The 19,136-nt window shown below is 38.3% G+C and overlaps 1 protein-coding gene, 2 long non-coding RNA genes and 1 pseudogene across 5 annotated transcripts; 2 read left to right on the top strand and 2 right to left on the bottom strand.

The window, feature by feature from the left end:
• Positions 1 to 829: 829 nt before the first annotated feature.
• Positions 830 to 3,973, top strand: LOC111412474 (organellar oligopeptidase A, chloroplastic/mitochondrial-like). 3 transcript variants are annotated; one of them, XM_023043407.1, is made up of 7 exons: positions 830 to 942; positions 1,777 to 1,894; positions 2,405 to 2,564; positions 2,647 to 2,678; positions 3,061 to 3,126; positions 3,251 to 3,322; positions 3,651 to 3,973. In XM_023043407.1, exons 1-7 carry the CDS (start codon positions 884 to 886, stop codon positions 3,735 to 3,737), a joined length of 594 nt encoding a protein of 197 aa, XP_022899175.1. In that variant the 5' UTR covers positions 830 to 883; the 3' UTR covers positions 3,738 to 3,973. The 3 variants fall into 3 exon arrangements, with proteins under 3 accessions (XP_022899175.1, XP_022899177.1, XP_022899178.1); XM_023043409.1 differs by having other exon boundaries at positions 855 to 1,204; XM_023043410.1 differs by having other exon boundaries at positions 922 to 942; positions 1,777 to 1,988.
• Positions 3,974 to 4,334: 361 nt separating this feature from the next.
• Positions 4,335 to 5,769, bottom strand: LOC111412765 (annotated as a pseudogene).
• Positions 5,770 to 7,481: 1,712 nt separating this feature from the next.
• LOC111412473 lies at positions 7,482 to 8,905 on the top strand. The gene is made up of 2 exons (XR_002706079.1): positions 7,482 to 7,614; positions 7,677 to 8,905. It is a non-coding gene; the product is annotated as an uncharacterized LOC111412473 (long non-coding RNA).
• Positions 8,519 to 17,350, bottom strand: LOC111412472. Its single transcript, XR_002706078.1, has 3 exons — positions 9,823 to 17,350; positions 9,476 to 9,698; positions 8,519 to 8,819 (listed from the first exon to the last, which is right to left on the bottom strand). It is a non-coding gene; the product is annotated as an uncharacterized LOC111412472 (long non-coding RNA).
• Positions 17,351 to 19,136: the final 1,786 nt, after the last annotated feature.

Here is a 19,136-nt window from a genome sequence, read left to right as displayed (position 1 = left end):
AATCATAGCCAAGAATAGTCTTTGCTTCAAATTGATTATGTTGTCTGACTTTGTTTAGCCAAAATTTGAAGCTCTACATTATTGTTTTTATTTTATTTATGCACTCAAAGCATTTCAAGTAATAGGCTTTGATTGAAATTTTGTTTCATTTTCATCTTAGAGTAAACAAATAACTAATGTGGAATCATGCTATGGAAAAAAGAAAAACTCCTACTTGCCAACAAAATATAAACAGAAGATTCAATAAGAACTGAGGAAAGTACTTCACATTTTTCATCTACTTATTTTTGCATATAAAAATGTAAAACCATGATTGTATAATTATGGGCTTCCATAGAAATTTACTAGTTCGTTAAGGAAGAGTTTTAGTAAAGTGGCATTTTCCAAATAACATAAATAAATTCAAAAGATTAGTCGACTATAAATCAGTCAAATAAAAAATTTACTAAGCGTTCGTACTAGATTATGTTATAGTCGAACAACAATAATTTCCTTTTAAACAAACTTAAAAGAGAAAGTAATAAAAACTGTATAACTTACAAGTGTGCGATCTATAATTAAAGAGAAAGTAATTATAACTGCACAACTTTATAGGTGTGCGGTTTTAAATCGATTGTATGAAATTGTTGACAATTATTTTTTTCATTCTAACAACCTTATTTTCAGGCTCTCTTTTTGTTGATTTTGCTTGATAATTGAGTACTATTTTTTCATTACATATTTTCATCTCTCTATTTTTTCATCTAATTTTTTTGAGAAAAAATTTGAAATTTGAAATTAGGAAAGGCCATATCACTTCACATCATATTCTTAATTGGCAAACTCTCTATCCTTAACACTATCACATAGTATACACATATTTTCATTGCAGGTCCTCCTTCAAATGAAGCCCTGGACATCCACCTATTTTTCCTTCAGCTTGAGTAATCCTGCCTCTCTAGGGTGAATTTCCATCTACACCTACGATTGTAGCTTCTCATTTGTCCTTTTTCCTTTTGGGGATAGAGATCTTAAACTTTGACTCAATTTATTGATCTGTATTCTGATCAATTTTCAGAAAATACATAGCATTACATTTAGCCTTTCTGAATTAAGATCTGGTTACGTATCCTTTTGTGAAATGGTGGCAAATTTTTGTATGTTCAGCATTAAAACCCTGCAATTATCAAATTATGATAACCAGGCATGGCGTTTTCGTCACCGAGTGAGCTCTCAACTTCAAAGTCCAGAGTTCACATATGGCTACACTATTTTTTAGATATTATATTCGAAGATAATTGCCTGTATTCAGACTTCACCATTTTATTCACTTGTTATAGTAGCATTGTATAGCATAGTACTGTAGAAATAAGTACTATCTACCACAACTATAGTTCACAAATAAAAATGTGTTATGGAGAATGATATAACATTTTAGGGTATTGCGGAGCACGATAATTAGATTCTCATATTTTTGGCAGATGTAACCTAAACTCTCATGACGTTCAAATTCGATTAAAATTTTATGGTCTGAGATTTGAATCTTCTCCCAGAGATACTGAACATCAGATTTTTGCTTCTTCTACAACTTACAACACAAAAACTTCAGTCTTTCTGTATTTATTATTGCTATTAGTTCACTTGAATTGCTCGATCTAAAGATTTAAGCTGTTATAGAGAGGAACAAACATTTTTATTCTCATTATAACTCCACCAAATTCATTAATTAGTATATTCATATATCCCTTAACGAATTCATTATTATTTTCGGTGGTTTATGGAATCTTCCTTTCACAGGGATATAATTATGAGCATTGCCAAGCATTATGAAACTGGAGAAAGTCTTCCCGAAGACGTATGCTTAAGCATTATTCCAGCAAGGACATTTAGGGGAGGTTCACAGCTACTTTGTCAGGTAAATTTGGAAGCCAATGATGCCTATAGCTCTGGTGGCTAAGGCTGTGGCTGTGGCTCTAGGATTACACAATTCTGATTTCAAGTCCCACCAAGTATGCAGACACTAATCTAACTATATATTATTTCGTCTCTCTATCTTGGGCTTTGATAATAGTTGATTGATTATCGATTACTTATATGGGTAATATTTAAGTTGCAGTCGCTTATTATATCTAATTGATAAATAGTATCACTCAGAAAAAGTGATATTAAAATGATTCTGAAAGTTTAGCTGTCACTTCAATAGAATAACTTAAAGCTAAATAGGGGAACTGAGGCTTTTACCTATTTGGAAATTCCTTACTAAAAATATCCCGAAGGATTTGTAATACCTCACATCAAAGACATTAAAGGGTTATAACAGATTTCCCATTTCAGCATCAAGAGTAAGCTGCAAACTCAAGCAGATATGTCGTTAATTATTTTCTACAGATTTTCGTTTATAATTTATATACTAGTTTGTTTTCAGCTGCGCTATGCTGGCGTTGATTTGGAGCTTCACTCAAATTATGTACCAGGTGGACCAGAGTCTATATATGATATTGATCAAAGAGTAGGGAAAAAGACACACATAATCCCACTACTTCCAGAGGACAGATGTCTTTGTAGTTTTGATCACATCATCTCTGGTAGCTCACTATTCTATTTTTTGAGCCAATGTACAATCTTCTTAACAAATTGATAATTTCTTATTGAATATGTAAATTTTAGATAAATATGCAGCAGGAGATTACAGTTATCAGGTGGCTTCAATTACTCTATTTGCATTTATTAAAGTTTTAGTCAAAGTTCATTCCTAGCAAATCAATTATAAAAGTTTCAGATCCAGTATTCATGATATTATTATTAGTTTCCATATCCCGGTCACATCCAGTTGTGTTTGATCTTCCTATTTCTGCATAAAGATTTATTTTGCAAGTATATTGATAGAAGTACGACTATTTCTTTATGCTTACCTTTTTACTCTTAACACATATATTTCGAAGAATACTGTGAGTTTGCATGTCTGACCAGATTTCAGATTAACATCTCCAAAACAAATTTTTCATTTTTAATTAAGTAAGAAACTTCTTTTTACTTATACCTTTTTCTCACACCTTAATATCAAGTGTCCTTATGTTTCAGTGGGCCGAGGTGTTAGCTTATGATGTCTTTGCGGCATTTGAGGAGGCTGGGTTGGACAATGACCAAGTGAGGCTGTAGGATTTGCATTCTGTTATATTAGTGCTTTTTTCCCATGATAGTACCTACCAATGCTTTTGCGAACATTATAACTTGTGTAATTAGCTCAAATCATCTCCATCTTCTTCAACAGACTCTTAGAGAAATTGGCACCAGATTTCGAGAAACGGTCCTCGCTCTTGGAGGAGGAAAATTGCCCAACGAGGTAATGCAGCATAAAGAAAATTATGTTTTCTGCAATTTGCTAGGACTAGTGATTTTGTTCGAGTGCATCAAATATCTGGAGAACATGGTAATGTTCAGGCTTAGAATGCATAAAGCTAAGAATCATTGTTTGTTTGTTTAAGCATGTTAATGAATCTTAAATCCTAAACTTCATAGTTTTTCTCTAATCCTAACATGTTAATATGTCTTCACCTTAGAGCAACCCCTATTTTCCACGCACAATGAAAAATGCTTATCGTAATATTCTTTTTTCCCCCTTTTGAGTAGAAAACTTGCATTATCTAAAGTTATCTTCTTTTACATTACAGGTTTTCCTAGAGTTTCGTGGACGTGAACCTTTGCCTGATTCATTTCTTCGCTACAATGGCTTACTGCCCGCCATTATTGCAGCTTGAGCTGAGTAGAAATAGCCAATTTCTGGTTACAGAGTAGTGGCAAGGTGGAGCATTTTGTTGTGTTCTAATGCACTATAAACAGTAACTTTAATAAGTTTCATATAGGGCTTATAATTTACTCATAAAGCAGCCGAATACTATATAACTTTGCTTTAACTTGAGCTATGTATAAAGAGCGATTGCTGTAATTCACCTTTTCTACTTAAGATGCAATGGGAAAAACTCACGGTCAATTTGTTAAATTACAGTATATTGGTCTAAACGATGCCAAGAAATGAAATTAACTTTTACACGTAGTACGATTTTTGTGTCGATAAAAAAAGTTAATCCTTAAATGTATTGATACATTCGCAAGAATGAAAATCAAAGAAAATGATGAAAGCCCACATAAGCAGTGGAGCACGTGGTTTAGTTTGATGAAACGAATCCTCTTTGAAGACCTTTACTTGTCAAGGTAAGAAGGAAAAATGCCTCCAGCCAATGCTTGAGCACCAGGCTTAATTTTATTAAAATGATATGGAAATTTTTCCCATGCATTCTCATTTGAAATTAGATGACTTCAAAATATTCAATTATGCAAAGAAAAGCTAGAAAAAAAGTGTTTATTTGATTACAAGTAGTGACAACATTACACACTTCCAATCAGAGTTTTGCAGTCAATGTCAGAGTTATCGTTTAAAATTCAACTGTTTGATTGTTCTTGATGCTTGATTGTCTTTAATTTTCACTGTGTTAAGGCATTTGACTCTCCATGAAAATCATGTAATCTGCAATTACCGTTGAATATTTATTTTCTCTCACATTTGAATGATATCGGAATGAATTCTGTCACCCCCAACTCTACACCGGATGATCCAGCAGCTACGCGAAAAATATCCTCAATCAAGGCAACATTTCCCATTATATCGACACGTGCACCACTCTCTAGTCCTTTCCCTTCAAGCAAACTAGCTGGTGGCTTGTGCTCATATTCTCTTATGTATGTAGCAATGCCAAACGGGTTGAACCGTCATTTTTCTTTCCACCCTTTTGCACATATGAAACTGCGCTCAAAATTGGTACACTCTCGTCTCCATATGCAAAGTATACTCCACCTTTTAAGCATCCATTGTCACTTCCATCTGCTGAGCTATCAATTTGAAGAGGAATGGTCTTGCACCTACCAGGTGATGATAGTTTGTACACGTAAGATCTTTCGGTAGGAATTCCAACCCATATAGACAGTAAATCTCCATATCAGGAGCATCAGGCAACCTGAATAAAGAATACATTAGAAAGAAATAAATGAAACACATGTTTTTCTGTCTATTAACATTGCCAAGCCCTTATCAAGTACAGAAACTTTATGCTTACTTCGTCTCAAGTGGATTAGACCAGTACTAATGGTTGTACTTTGGATCGTCAAAGTCATCAGTTATTCCGGGTGAGAAGTGAGCCTCAGCCCACTTCATCATCTTTGGAGCAATAAAGCAAAGTAGATCCAATAGAGTTCTCACAGTGTATGCTTTTTCCTCAGCAATGTTTTGGATGCTTTCTTAGTTCATCTCATTATATTCCATCTATACTTCGCCACATGATGAGTAGGAATTTGGGGAGCTGTCACCGTGAACAAATTCCTGTTTCTGTGCTCATTTAGTTTGAAGAATAAAGATAATTAGGATTTTAAAACTCAAATGACTTCAAGAGTTATTCATTTAGCAACACTTTGTTGGGCTTATTATTCATTTGACGTCGTTCAATATCGTATCAGAAAAGTGTGGTCATGAATTGCAACATAAAAGACAGGGGAAAGTTATACCTCAGAACCAATAACAGGGAGTTGTGATGACGGCAAGTCTAGCGATGCCTTCCCAAAAGAAATAATTCGTCCATACTTTGTTAGTTCTTGTACTCGGAAACTGGTCCCTCCTTTAGTATTATTAGTGTAGAGAATATAAGAGTGAAGAGAGTTTATTCATTAGAGAGATTGTAAAGTTTTTCCTTTCATTTATATAAAGAAAGTTTCCCCAATCCTTACTTGTTTTAGCCTCATTGGTTAAATTATTTGTGGGCGTAGAAAGGCTGACTTAACGTTTTCTCGTGAGGTGCGGGAATTGTAGAACGTTAAGGCCGCACGGTTCTAGTTTGTTCGGGTGTAACGAAACTAGGCCCGTGACAAGTGGTATCAGAGCAAGGTTCACGTGGGGTTGAACCAATTTTTCATCTCAGAGGTGAGGTGATCTCCATGTAAGGTTCACGTGGTGTGGACTACAGAGGCAGTCTAAGGCGAAGGTTTGGTTGTGGTAACCAAGTGCGGCTGTGGTAGCCAGATTCGTCGGAGATTCTTGGATGCTAGATTTGGGTGAGGTGCTCAAATGGCGGAATCTCAAGAAACTGTTGATATTGAGATTGAGGAGAGGGGCCGAGGTGCTGCCCAAACTGAAGTAAGGAAAACTAGAGGAAAGAGTAAGGTGAGGGAAACAACAAACATGGAAGGTAAACTTGACCAAATCATCTCTAATATGGGTGATCGGGTCGAATCTCTTGGAAGCTCCTTCGAGGCGTTGGAGGGACACGCCATTGGAAAGATAGAAACTCTACAACTTAATGTCCAAGAGGTAATGGACACACAGGCATCGTTAGGGGACGATGTCCAAGCAATGAAAGGTGATGTTCGAGCTGTGGTAGCCGGACAAGCCGCGGTGATGGATGATTTTGGTCGTCTCCAAACCAAAGTCATGGATGTCGTTACCGCTATGCATGGCCAAGTTAACCAATTGGCTATAATGATGGAAAGGATGAGCAACCAGCTTAATCAATGCAAGCACTCCACTGTCGGTACAAGCGGAGGTGCCGCTTCAAGTATTGTTGCCCCGAGGGTTGAATTCCCGAAGTCTAAACATTATGATGGGCAACAGGATGCCAAAGTTGATTATAGATCTGGTGGCAACAAACCAACTGCTTGGAGTAAGGAGTATGATGCGAAGAAGAGGAGTACTTTTACACCTCGAGGTTGCTTTATTTGCAAAGGACCACATCGAATGAGGGATTGTCCTAAGTTGGGATCATTGTCATCTATTTCCATTTCGGAGAGCAAACCGGAGGCCATAGATAGCCAAGATGAGGATGAAGTTCGAATGAAGTCATTCCAGCTGTTTGATGCTATGAGTGCTGAAAATGTTTCTGTGGGGATGGAAACACAACAACTGTCAAGGATGCAGTTGGCGGAAGTCCTTGAAAATGATAAGGACATTATGCTCGCGGAGTTGCCGAGGGAACTACCGAAAAAGAAGGAAAGTGAGGAAGCATTGTCAAAGGAGTCCGAAATTGGGTGCACGAAGGTTCAAAGCTTCGACAAGTGTGGGGACACTACGACCAGAGGAGTTGTCCATCCGAGGAACCAAGGCAGAGGTGCTGAGGGTGAAGGTTGGTGTCGAAAGTGGCATGCAAGAGGTTGCAACGGGAAGAGGTGCAAGGGGCACTGTGGAAACCCGATCATCAAGGAGATGGTGCCACAAGTTGGGAGAACTTTGATGCCCATGGACGTGGAAGACAATGCAAGGTTGCATGAGGATGCACGAAACACGTTTCGCTACGAGGACGTTAGCGGATTGAGTGGGGGAGAATGTCACGGATCGCAAGATCATGACTTAATGCTTGGCATGACACGGGAATGTCATGGCACAAGGTGGGAAAACGAGATAGACTTATGGCAAATAAGGTCTATGCTTCGGCGATATATGGCGATGAGTGCGTCGCCAAGGCGTTAATGGGGTTTTTCTAAGTCCCGACCCAGCCATTTTAGGAGGAAAAATATATGGACCTGCAGCGGGATATTTTGAGGATGCAAGTGGACAACTTGCACAACTTGTCCACTTGTGTGCCACTTGCAAGCTAGGTGCGAGTTGTAGGCAAGCTAAGCACGAGTTGGCAAGGATAAATATCAACGGTGCAAGCTAGACGCGAGTTGTATGCAAGCTAGGCACGAGTTGGCGACAACTTGCAAGGCAAGTTGTAATACCATCCACTTGAAGATAACTAAGGATGAGTTGGCGACAACCAAGCACGAGGTGGCGACAACCAAGCGCAAGTTGTAAAGTGGAAGGTTAAGGAGGTTTAAGTTTTCTATAAATAGAGAGGTAGTCTCATTTGTAAATGGTATGGAGTAGAGGTTAGAGAGTGTAGAGAATATAAGAGTGAAGAGAGTTTATTCATTAGAGAGATTGTAAAGTTTTTCCTTTCATTTATATAAAGAAAGTTTCCCCAATCCTTACTTGTTTTAGCCTCATTGGTTAAATTATTTGTGGGCGTGGAAAGGCTGACTTAACGTTTTCTCGTGAGGTGCGGGAATTGTAGAACGTTAAGGCCGCACGGTTCTAGTTTGTTCGGGTGTAACGAAACTAGGCCCGTGACACTCAGCCCACTTCATCATCTTTGGAGCAATAAAGCAAAGTAGATCCAATAGAGTTCTCACAGTGTATGCTTTTTCCTCAGCAATGTTTTGGATGCTTTCTTAGTTCATCTCATTATATTCCATCTATACTTCGCCACATGATGAGTAGGAATTTGGGGAGCTGTCACCGTGAACAAATTCCTGTTTCTGTGCTCATTTAGTTTGAAGAATAAAGATAATTAGGATTTTAAAACTCAAATGACTTCAAGAGTTATTCATTTAGCAACACTTTGTTGGGCTTATTATTCATTTGACGTCGTTCAATATCGTATCAGAAAAGTGTGGTCATGAATTGCAACATAAAAGACGGGGGAAAGTTATACCTCAGAACCATAACAGGGAGTTGTGATGACGGCAAGTCTAGCGATGCCTTCCCAAAAGAAATAATTCGTCCATACTTTGTTAGTTCTTGTACTCGGAAACTGGTCCCTCCTTTAGTATTATTTTCATTCTTCCCATTATTGTACTTTTTCGTTTCCGAATCACATACATGGCCTTCTTTTGGAGACCAATCCAAGTTATCCCAAATGGTCTCTCCTTCTTTAGGTATCAAAGAGATTATGGAGTCCCATGTTCTTGAGACGCGCATGACACTCTCTAGAGTTTGAAGGCCGAGAAAGTCAGAATCTAGAAGACCAGGAGCCATAGCTCTGCAATTATCATAAGCAGAATTTGAGTACCTTGTGCCATAATGTTTTTTCCACAAATTCTTTATATTTACATTGCGATGAAACTACCTTCTGTTCTACTGTGGACAATGTAATATATAATTATTTCGCCAGGTAAACATAAAAGGGAACCCTAAATAACTTCTCTGCACAAGTAAAATGATGACAAAATACATTGGTAACATCACATTTAGGAAACCTTAATGTGTTTGGCACACCAACCAGGGCCACCACCTCTTCCCATGGGTGGAGGCGATTTAACCCATTTAAGGAAGTGGAGAAAATAGATTACCCCCATGGAATGAGGCACCACCACCACTTTTTTTTGGCCATTTGTTACATACATAAGCTCAATTTTGCTCTTCAGTCTACTAAGTGTTTGGTCCCTTATCTGATCATGCCTCAATTATAAGTGTATTAGATAAAGCTCAAATCAATTCAAATGGTCTTATAAATACCTAATTCTTAACATTGATAAACAATAAAATGGGGAATGAACATTCAAATCTGATCTCTCGTGAGTATTGAACCACCTCGTCTTAAGGCTTAAAAATGGTCCCATTTATTTAAATTTAGCATATTACTACTGGTATTTGCAAAATTAAACCATGAATGTGGCAAGTGAAGGGCCTTTATACCTCTGTATTTTGAAAGGATAATCTCCAATCATAAGCAGCCCTATACATATTCTTGCCCTCATAGTCAATATACGCCAAATTTTCTATAAGAATAGCCCATACGAAATATCCAGGAGCAAAGTAGTCAGTCGCAACCAGTACTGGGACTGCCCGAACCCAAATCCTTGGTGGATCAAGCCCTGTTTCATTATCCAGGGATAGATGCTCCAACCAGTGCATAGGCCTAAAATTTCATCAAAATGCTCAATGGGTGTCAAAATCTTAATTAATAACCTAAAACTGAAACACAAAACAAAATCCAATTATGCAATTCAAGCCTCTTGAGAATCTCTGTAAAGCTATCGCACCAAAGCCGCCTGCGAAAAAGGCCATCATAACAAGGCTTCCCCTCCCGGAGCTCCAGTCCTCCGATGACAATGTCGAGCACCAAAAAGAGGATGGAACGCGGTCAGGCCTTCACGCTTCAGCCTTGCTCCGGGCGACTCAGGTACCTTAAGTCCTGGTAAATTATCAGGCAAACAATGAAATGAAACAAGAGCAACCACCAGGTGGTGTTCATGTACCCAATTATGCGACGGCATGAATCCATGCAACTCCATACTTTGGGTTGTTTCTTCTGCTTCTTCCTTTTCGAGTTCTCTTCTAACATAGCAAAAATAGCACCTTAATTTTCAATCTCAACTTTGGGTGTCTCAATTGATTTCTGCTCATTAGTTTTTGATTGATTTCATGAAGAATAATTGACAGGCTCAAGAAAGCAAAGCTTTCGAAAATGAAGAATATAAGCCATTGCAGATAATTATAACTCAAGACTAACAATAATGATGATCCATCTATGAAAATATAACAATTTGAAACATTCAAAGTAGTTTAGTAGATATTGGGAGCTCAATTGCCCAAGATTCAGAAATATTTATCAATATAAACTCAGAAAGATGGACATGAAAAATTGTAGTGGAGCATAAGGTTATGGTGGTGTTGGCTGGAGGTACAGAGTGCTAAACTGCATGATAGAGAATGAGATATGGAGGTGTCTGTACGCATATCATAAAACAACACGAAACTTCTAAATTGAGTTTAAAATGAAAAGAAATTTTAGTATGAATTTTCTTGAGCCATAATGATTCTAACACAGATTTTCATTTAGAACATGTCTAAATTGCCTACCTTTGTCAGCTATCACCACACTATTGAGTGAGTTCCATTATTCTTTTTCTTTCGTAATTTTTACCTGTAAATGTCTCTGTCACTAAAATTTCCTCTGTCCGGCAGCATGAAAGTCCTCAGAAATAGCGAAATGGGTAAAAATTCATCTAAAATAGTAAATTCTCGAGGTATGGAGTAGTAACTATTTGGAGATGTAAACACATTATAAAGAGAAAGAATTCTCGAGGTATGGTGTTTGCGGATCAATTGACAAGTTTAGGACTAGACAAAAAAGATTGTGAATGTTATACCTATAGAATATTATTTCGGCACAGGGATGTTAGGTGAAAGGGACAAGAGAGTGAGGGGGCACAGTGTTTAAGGAGATGAGAATGGTATGATGAAATTCTTGGCTTCATGTAGTTTCGAGAATGCTGTTTCTGCAAATTGCAGCATAGTCTCTAGCTCCGCTAGTTGGTATGGTCAATTTGAGGCTTGGATACGATCGAACTTGGGTCAAACTGAGGAACGGAAGGTGCATAATTCTTGTGATTTTATTTTTAGCAGTTCTATGTGGACATCATCATTTATAAATTGGAATATGCTAATTTATACATGATGCGGTGTTCATACATTTTAGTCGAAGTGGATCTCTCTATGTGAGTGGGGTGAAAATTGTTTTAGACACCTAATGTGCTCCTGGGTGAGCCATAAAAGTTTACGCTTGTCGGTAAATGTGTGCACCGGAGGCCACCTATGCTTAAGGTACATAATAAATTTTCCTGTTTTGGATTTTGTGGTGATTATACTATTGGTTTGATTGATGCCACACACATTTTGATCCATTTGGAGCATGGGGATGACTATGCACGGTTATTCCTCCAAGCTTTATGGTATATTGATGGTTCTCTTGTAAGAGTCTTTAAATGGATTTCGAGTTTTAGTCTACAATACGAGACCCCGATTACTCCAGTCTGGGTATCTTTTTCTCTTTTGCCTATTCATTTCCGAGCTAACTGCAGTCTGTATGCTATTGACAAAGCTATTGGTTTTCCACTGCGTATTGATGGGGCAACAACTGATCTTCACTGTCCTAGTGAGGCTAGGGTATGTGCAGAGGTAAATTTTGAATATGATCTCCCTGACAAAGTTTGGATTGAGAGGATATTGGCATGATTTTTATATGACAAGAAGCCGGACTTTTGTCATAGATGCAGACATTTTGGGCACATAGAAGATCAGTATAAGCTTAGTACAAGACCTGTACCACCTCTTGTTGTTTAGCCTATCCCTCAGCCCGCTATTCTAGCTAAGGATAAGGTTAAGGGAAAGGTGGTTGAGGTTGAGCCACGTCAGAGGTGGACCCCAGTTCGGAAACAGCATAAGAGACGGCAGACTAGCACTTCAAGTGCCCGTGTCCCTCAAATTATTCCACCTATAGTGAATGATATCCCTCCGATTTCTAGTGTTATACATACTCAAAGACAGGCAGTTATCCTGCAGGTGCCTTCCACAATTAGTACTGCTCCTTCAGATACCAACCCAGTTGCTCACCACACCAGTAATACTCAGGGTCATGTTTAGAATTATGTAGACCTACACTCAATTACCCTATCCACTCAGTTGGCTACTACATCAGTTACTTCTCCAATGGTTCAATCAGTTGCTCCTACAGTGATTCAGCCAGTTGCCCCAGAGAATGTTGCTCCTTCGAGTATCACTACATCAGTTTTGCCTCCATCATAGTTTGCTATTCATGTTTCTAGTGCTCACATCGACCTTTTGGCTCATGACATGACTAAGCGAGCACAAGACTCAAAGGCTTTTGATACAGAGGTCAGACATCTTCCTGGCTCGACACCTGGCTGCATTGGTTTTCCTGTCTCCAGTGCTCCAGTCGTCTGTTAGCAGACAATAGAGGCTTCCATTCCTTCTCTAAATTCTGAGCAATCAGATACAGATACTACATCACGGATTGAAGTCCATCAGCAGGGTATGTTTCGTAGGTCTTCTGCTAAGGATTTAGTTGGCATGGTTTTGTCCAGGTTACATGGAAGAAATACCACGGGCTACTGACACTCCACATTTGAGCAAGAGGATCACTAGGAGTTAGTCACATGATACCTCCTCACATTTCCCATCTTTATTAATTCCATCATATGGAATGTAAGAGGTGTAGCTAGTCTAGATACTCGTAGGCGTATAAAGAAACTCATTCAGGTTTATCTTCTGGTTATACTGGAGCCTTTTGTTCTTCACCAAAGTTTTCCATATATTCGACGATATATGATATTTGACACGAGAGTTCATAATGAGTTAAACTAGATCTGCCTCTTCTATAATGTGGGCACTAGTATTACTACTATTATTGATCATCCTCAGTTTCTTTATTTTAGAGTTGAGGATCCTAGACTAACATGACCCATCTACTTGATTCTTGTCTACGCCTCCTACAAGGCTGTTATTATGAGGGATTTGTAGGCAGGACTTCACCATAGCTCCCTCGGTATAGATGACACTTGGCTAGTTGAGGAAGACTTTAACGTTATTACACAAGATTGAGAGCGCATTGGTCAAAATACTGACAATTGATGCACTACTACTTTCTCTAATATGATGTTAGACTGTGGTTTGGAGGACACTGGCTTCCTTGGGAATCAATATACCTGGACCAATGGTCGGTTCAGGACGAGAATCGATAGGGTGCTCATTAATTTTTCAGCCTTTGTCTCCCAGAAGTGGTCACTTCCTACATATCATACAGGAATGATCGCTCTTTGGGAGAAGTTCTTTTGGCTAAAATAGGGATTGCGTTGGTGGAATCGTCATGTGTTTGGAGATATTTCCAACGGGTATGGGATGTTGAGGACTAGTTAGATGAGGCAGAGACAATATATGATAGAGACCCTATGTCAGAGCATCGTGACTCATTATATTAGGCCCAGTAGGCCCAGCTAGAGCTGAACCGGACCTTTTTTGAAGCAAAAGTTGATTCATGTTTGGTATGTGAGGGAGATCATAACACTCGTTATTTCCATACAATGGTTCAGGAGCGTCGGATCAAATCATGTATCATGTCCATCAGAACATAGGCCAGAGAGGTCCTAGCTACTTCTGCAGATATTCAGACTTCAGCCATTGCATTCTACCATGATCTCCTATCTGTGCCTTCTCAGCCAATGGATCCTATCCGTCCTGATATTATTCCTAGGCTTTTTGACAAAGGATGACAATATGGTACTAAACCGTCCCCCTTTGATTCACGAAGTACATGTGATGGTCTTTAGCATAGATGCTAACAGTGTCATGGACCCAGATGGTTTCTTCGCCCTGTTCTTTAGCATTGCTGGGATATTATTCAGGATGATGTATATAAGGCAGTATTGGATTTCTTTGATGGAGGTCATCTCCCACAAAATTTGTTGTTGCGACTACCATTGTTCTGCTCCTGAAAAGGAATGGTGCTTGTAAATGGACTGAATCCAAACCCATCAGTTTATTTACGGTGTTCAATAAGCTCATTATTAAGCTATTGAACACGCGTTTGAATCCGTTGTTGCCATGGATTATTTCTCCTCCATAGAATGGTCTTATTCCTAACCGATTGATTGGGGACGATGTCTTATTAGCTTAGGAACATCTCTACACCTTGGATGATAGAGTTCAAGGGGATAATTCTATGCTAAAGCTTGACATAGCTAAAGCATACGATCGCATAGATTGGGGCTTCATCATTCTATATTAGAAGCTTTTGGATTTGATCATATCTGGATTGATAAGATTAGGCAGTGCATATCAAAATGTCGTTTCTCTATATCCTCTCGAGGGCTCAGACAGGGAGATCCCATTTTTCCATCCATGTTCATTATTACTCCAGACTACTCACGCTTGTTCACTCAGAAATTTTAGGAGTATCCTAGTATGTGTTATCGACATGGAGGCAGCACCCTTGTCTCTCATTTTTATTTGCCGACGATATGATCATATTCACCAATGGCCAAAAACAATCCATTAAGAGGGTCCTTGATTGTTTGGAGCATTTTGGTAAATAGAGATGAGAGTGGATTTATCCTGCCTAGATGAGCATCTACTAGTCAAATAAGATGATTGGAGATTTTGACTGGATTTCGACACCAGCGAAAGCCTTTTACTTATCTAGGGATACCTTTATTTAAGGGGATCAAGATGAGCTTCATTTATGATGACCTTATTCAGAGGGTCAAGGACAGGATCTCAAGCCGTGCTTCACGATTACTATCACCTGAGGGTCGCATTACCTTGTCGAGGTCGATTGTTTCTTCCATACCACTACATTTTCTTTAGATCATGCAGTCTCCTAAGGCTATTCTGAAGAATCTTGATGTGATCCAGGAGCGGGGTCAAATTATTAAGAAGCTTAAGGACTCGGCGCATGTTGATAAGAAGCTAAGACCAAGAATCGAGCTAAGTTCGAGGCCTCAAAGAGCCAATAAAGTAATCCAACTACTTGATTGAGCTATGGAGTACAAAATGTTGAAGTTAACAAGCCAAATAACAACTTATATCTTGGTCTTGAAGGTGGAATCATGTTTGGTCTGCTAGATTCAATGTTTTGGAAGATATATGGAAAAACGAACAGCATAGATCAAAACAGGCATAACTTTCAGCTCAGGTGTCGAAATTTCGCCCATGAGTACAATTCGAAATCTTCACAAAATTTTGTACAAGAAAAATGAGGTTTCAAATTTAACAACATGCGACTGCATAGTATAAAAGGCATGTGACTGCATAGACCATTCCCGAGACCAAATTGAAGGATTTCAAATGAACTACGCTGCTGCATTGGATTATACTATGCAATCATATGGTGTATTTCGAGATGCAAAGTTTCCTTTTTTCACGAGTTACCTATTTATGTTAGAATTTCAATTTTATGCAATCTTCGTAATCTTTAGAAGATATATTTCATTTTTTAACATTATTCTAGGGTTAGTATAAATAGGTTTCTTATTTTTTTCATTGTAACAACCAAGACTTTTATGATGAATTGAATTGAGAATTTTTCCCCTAGGCTTTATGCTGCAAGAAATCGAACTTATCAAGAAATTGAGTTTCTTTTATAGTGTTCACAATCCTGGGTAAGATTTGTTCACTGTGTAGTTAAGAGGTTTGTGGTTTAATATACCTTCGGTTGCTTAATTTATTGTTCACGCGTTAATCCAAAACCTTCTATTCTTTTGCATTCTTGGGATTCGTTTCTATCTTGTGTGGGTTTTGTAGCCCTCGTTGCTACATAGGTTCACATCAAAACTTGAAAGTGTCTTTGCAGGATTCTAAGGATCAGGTGCGATGGTTACATTAGAGAAGTTAGAAGGAAAACCACACTACTAATAAGGGTGGTCTAGGCTTCAGGAGATTGCAAGTTGTGGTGGATGCCTTCTTCATGAAGCTATGGTGGCTATCCTGCTCTCAGAGATTGATATGGGCCCAATTTTTACTGGGCAAGTATTGCATGGGGACACACCCTTCACTTGCAGCAGTTCCTTGAGCAGCCTCTCTCACTTGGACAAGGCTGAAATCAGTAGGACCACGGACAGAGCCACACGTTGCTTGGCATCTTGGAGCTGGTCAAGTTTTCTTCTGGCATGATTTTTGGATGGAAGAGTCCACATTGGCATCCCTATTCCCACACAGGCAACAAACATCTGAAAGGGTGTAGGATTTTGGATGATTATTACAGGTCCTTCCATCTCATATAGCAAAATAGGTAGGGGCGATACCTTTATGTGCTGATACCCAGATCGTATTGTTTGGAGGTTACATAAAAAATACTAGCTTTGCTACCAAATCAGCATGGTATCTAGTTCGTGGAGCTCCATATTGCCTACCAGACTCTTGTCGATTATTGGCGAGCTCTATATTGCCTACCACTGTTTCATTTTTCTACTGGAGATTAGGGTAGGATATCATTTTAGTAGATGTGGTTATTCAGAGGAGGATTGGGTGTCGGTTAGCTTCTCGATGTCGATGCTATGCTGAGATTGAAACCATATGTCACATCTTCACTAGCAATAGCATCTCCGATCGGGTATGGCACAACTTTGGGAACATTTTTTAGATACCTATGAGATCGGGAGAGAGGTTTTAGAGATAGAGGTATTCTGAAAAGTACGTTTGCAGTAGACACATTCGCGCTATCATTGTTTTTTTCATATGGGGGGACTATTTAGAGCTGTGTATTGGCGAGGAGACTTGGAAATTATACCACTCTTTGGCATCTCTATGACTCTCCCCACCCCACCACCACCTATGATGGTTGTTTGGCACACTCCATCAGTAAGATCGTACAAGATCAACACTAATGGATGCATCAAGAATGAATTTACGAGTGGTGGAGGCATCATTAAGGATCATAGCATCGTACAACCCCTGCTTGATTTGGAGTCTAATATCAGAGTTGTACTAGATGGGATTCTAGTGGCTAGAGGACTTGGACTTTCAACCATTTGAATTGAGTCAAATTCTACCACGGCCATCTACTACATCACTAGAGGCGGAGAACCATTAGCTATTCGGGGCACACTCAAATCGACTACAAACATCATATCCTTCGATAGGTACACTGTTTCGCATATCTATAGAGAAGGGAACCAGGTTGTAGATACTCTTGCTGTAGAGGGATGGGATCATCGACGATATCAAGTATATGGACCAATTGACCTACCCCGACACGTTAGGGCACTCGTACAAATTGACAAACATGGATTGCTCAACTTCAGAATTTAGTTTTTTATTCTTTATTTGCTTTAGTTCTTTTTGTAAGGAAGTAGTACTTCCTTGTTTACCGTTCTACATTTGTATTTTATCATTTGCTTTCTTTGTAAAGGGGATGGTACTTCCTTATTTATTGTTTTCAGTAACTCTACATGTAACCACAATATTCCTCCATCACAAGTGAGGGCATATTAATAAAACTAACGGAGGTACCGCACCCTTCCCAAAAAAAAAAAAAAAAAAAAAAAAAAAGACTGAACCCTAAACTCCTACCCCCTATCCCCAATCCCTAACCCTAGCCCCTAAATCGTAAATCTTAAAACCTTAAAACCCTATACCTGAACCCCTAACCACAAACCACAATTCCCAAAAACAAAAACCCTAAACCCCTAAAACCCTAAACAAGGTAGCATTGATTATAAGGAGACATTTTCACCAGTCTCAAAGAAAGACTCACTTAAAATTATAATGGCTTTAGTAGCTCATTATGACTTAAAACTGCATCAAATGGATAAGAAAATTGTCTTTCTAAATGGAAATTCAGGTGAAGAAATTTATATGGATTAGCTTGAAGGTTTTACTGTTGAAGGAAAGAAACACATGTTATGCAAGTTAAAGAAATCAATATACGAACTTAAACAAGCTTTCCATCAATGGTATCTTAAGTTCAACGATACTATTACTTCCTTTAGATTTAACGAAAACATCGTTGATCAATGTACATATCTAAAGGTCAGAGAGAGCAAGTTAATATTTTTAATTCTGTATGTTGATGATATCTTGCTAACTACTAACAATCTTAGTCTATTATAGGAGACTAAGAAATTTCTTTCTAAAAATTCTGAAATGAAAGATGTGGGATGGGCAAATTGAAATATTTTGAGATAGATTGTAAGGATTGTTAGGGTTGTCTCAGAAAGCATATATCAATGAAGTTTTAGAGAGATTTAAGATGGAAAATTGTTCAATGAGTTTCGTTCCAATTCAGAAAAGAGCCAAGTTTAGTCTTATGCAATATCCAAAGAACGAATTAGAATGCAAACAAATGGTAACTATACCTTACGCATTTCTTGTTGGGAGTTTAATATATGCTCATACTTACACCAAACCAGACATTAGTTTTGCTATCGGAATGCTGTACAAGTATCAAAGTAACTCGAGATTTGATCACTGGAAAGCTGCAAAAAAAAGTATTGAGATACTTGTAAGGAACGAAAGACCACATGCTCATTTATAGGAAATCTAATAACTTGAAGGTCATTGGGTATTCAGATTCGGACTTTGCTGGATGTGTGGATACTAGAAAGTCCACATTTGATTATCTGTTCCTCTAGGCTCGAGGGGCTATATCATGAAAAAATGTGAAGCATTCTATCATTGCTTTATCTACTATAGAAGCTTTCAAGGAAATTGGCTGCGGAGCTTTATTTCAGGGCTTGGAATTATTGACAATATTGCCAAGCCGCTGAAACTTTATTGTAACATTTCTGCAGCAGTCTTTTTTTCAAAGAACAAGAAGTACTTTAAAGGTGTTAAACACATGGAATTGAAGTACTTTGCTGTTAAAGAAGAAGTTCAAAAATAAAAGGTGTAAATTGAGCATATTAGCACGAATCTTATGATTACAGATCCATTAACAAAAGGATTGCCACCAAAGATATTTAATGAACATGTCGAGAGAATTGACATTATTGAAAATGATCGTTGACATTATTATGTAATTTATGGTGTTTGTGTATTGACACTTTGAGCTCATTTATAT

Source organism: Olea europaea, chromosome 16 (assembly GCF_002742605.1).
Source record: "Olea europaea var. sylvestris chromosome 16, O_europaea_v1, whole genome shotgun sequence".
Lineage (NCBI taxonomy): Eukaryota > Viridiplantae > Streptophyta > Magnoliopsida > Lamiales > Oleaceae > Olea > Olea europaea.
The sequence above is the reverse complement of the archived record's forward strand: the minus strand, read 5'-3'. Positions and strand labels throughout refer to the sequence as shown.

Coding starts and splice junctions, on each gene's coding strand:
- LOC111412474 (XM_023043407.1), top strand. CDS start 884: ATGAAGCCCTGGACATCCACCTATTTTTCCTTCAGCTTGAGTAATCCT. Junction 2,565..2,646: donor TTTTGATCACATCATCTCTG/GTAGCTCACTAT, acceptor TGTAAATTTTAG/ATAAATATGCAGCAGGAGAT. Junction 3,323..3,650: donor GAGGAAAATTGCCCAACGAG/GTAATGCAGCAT, acceptor TTTACATTACAG/GTTTTCCTAGAGTTTCGTGG.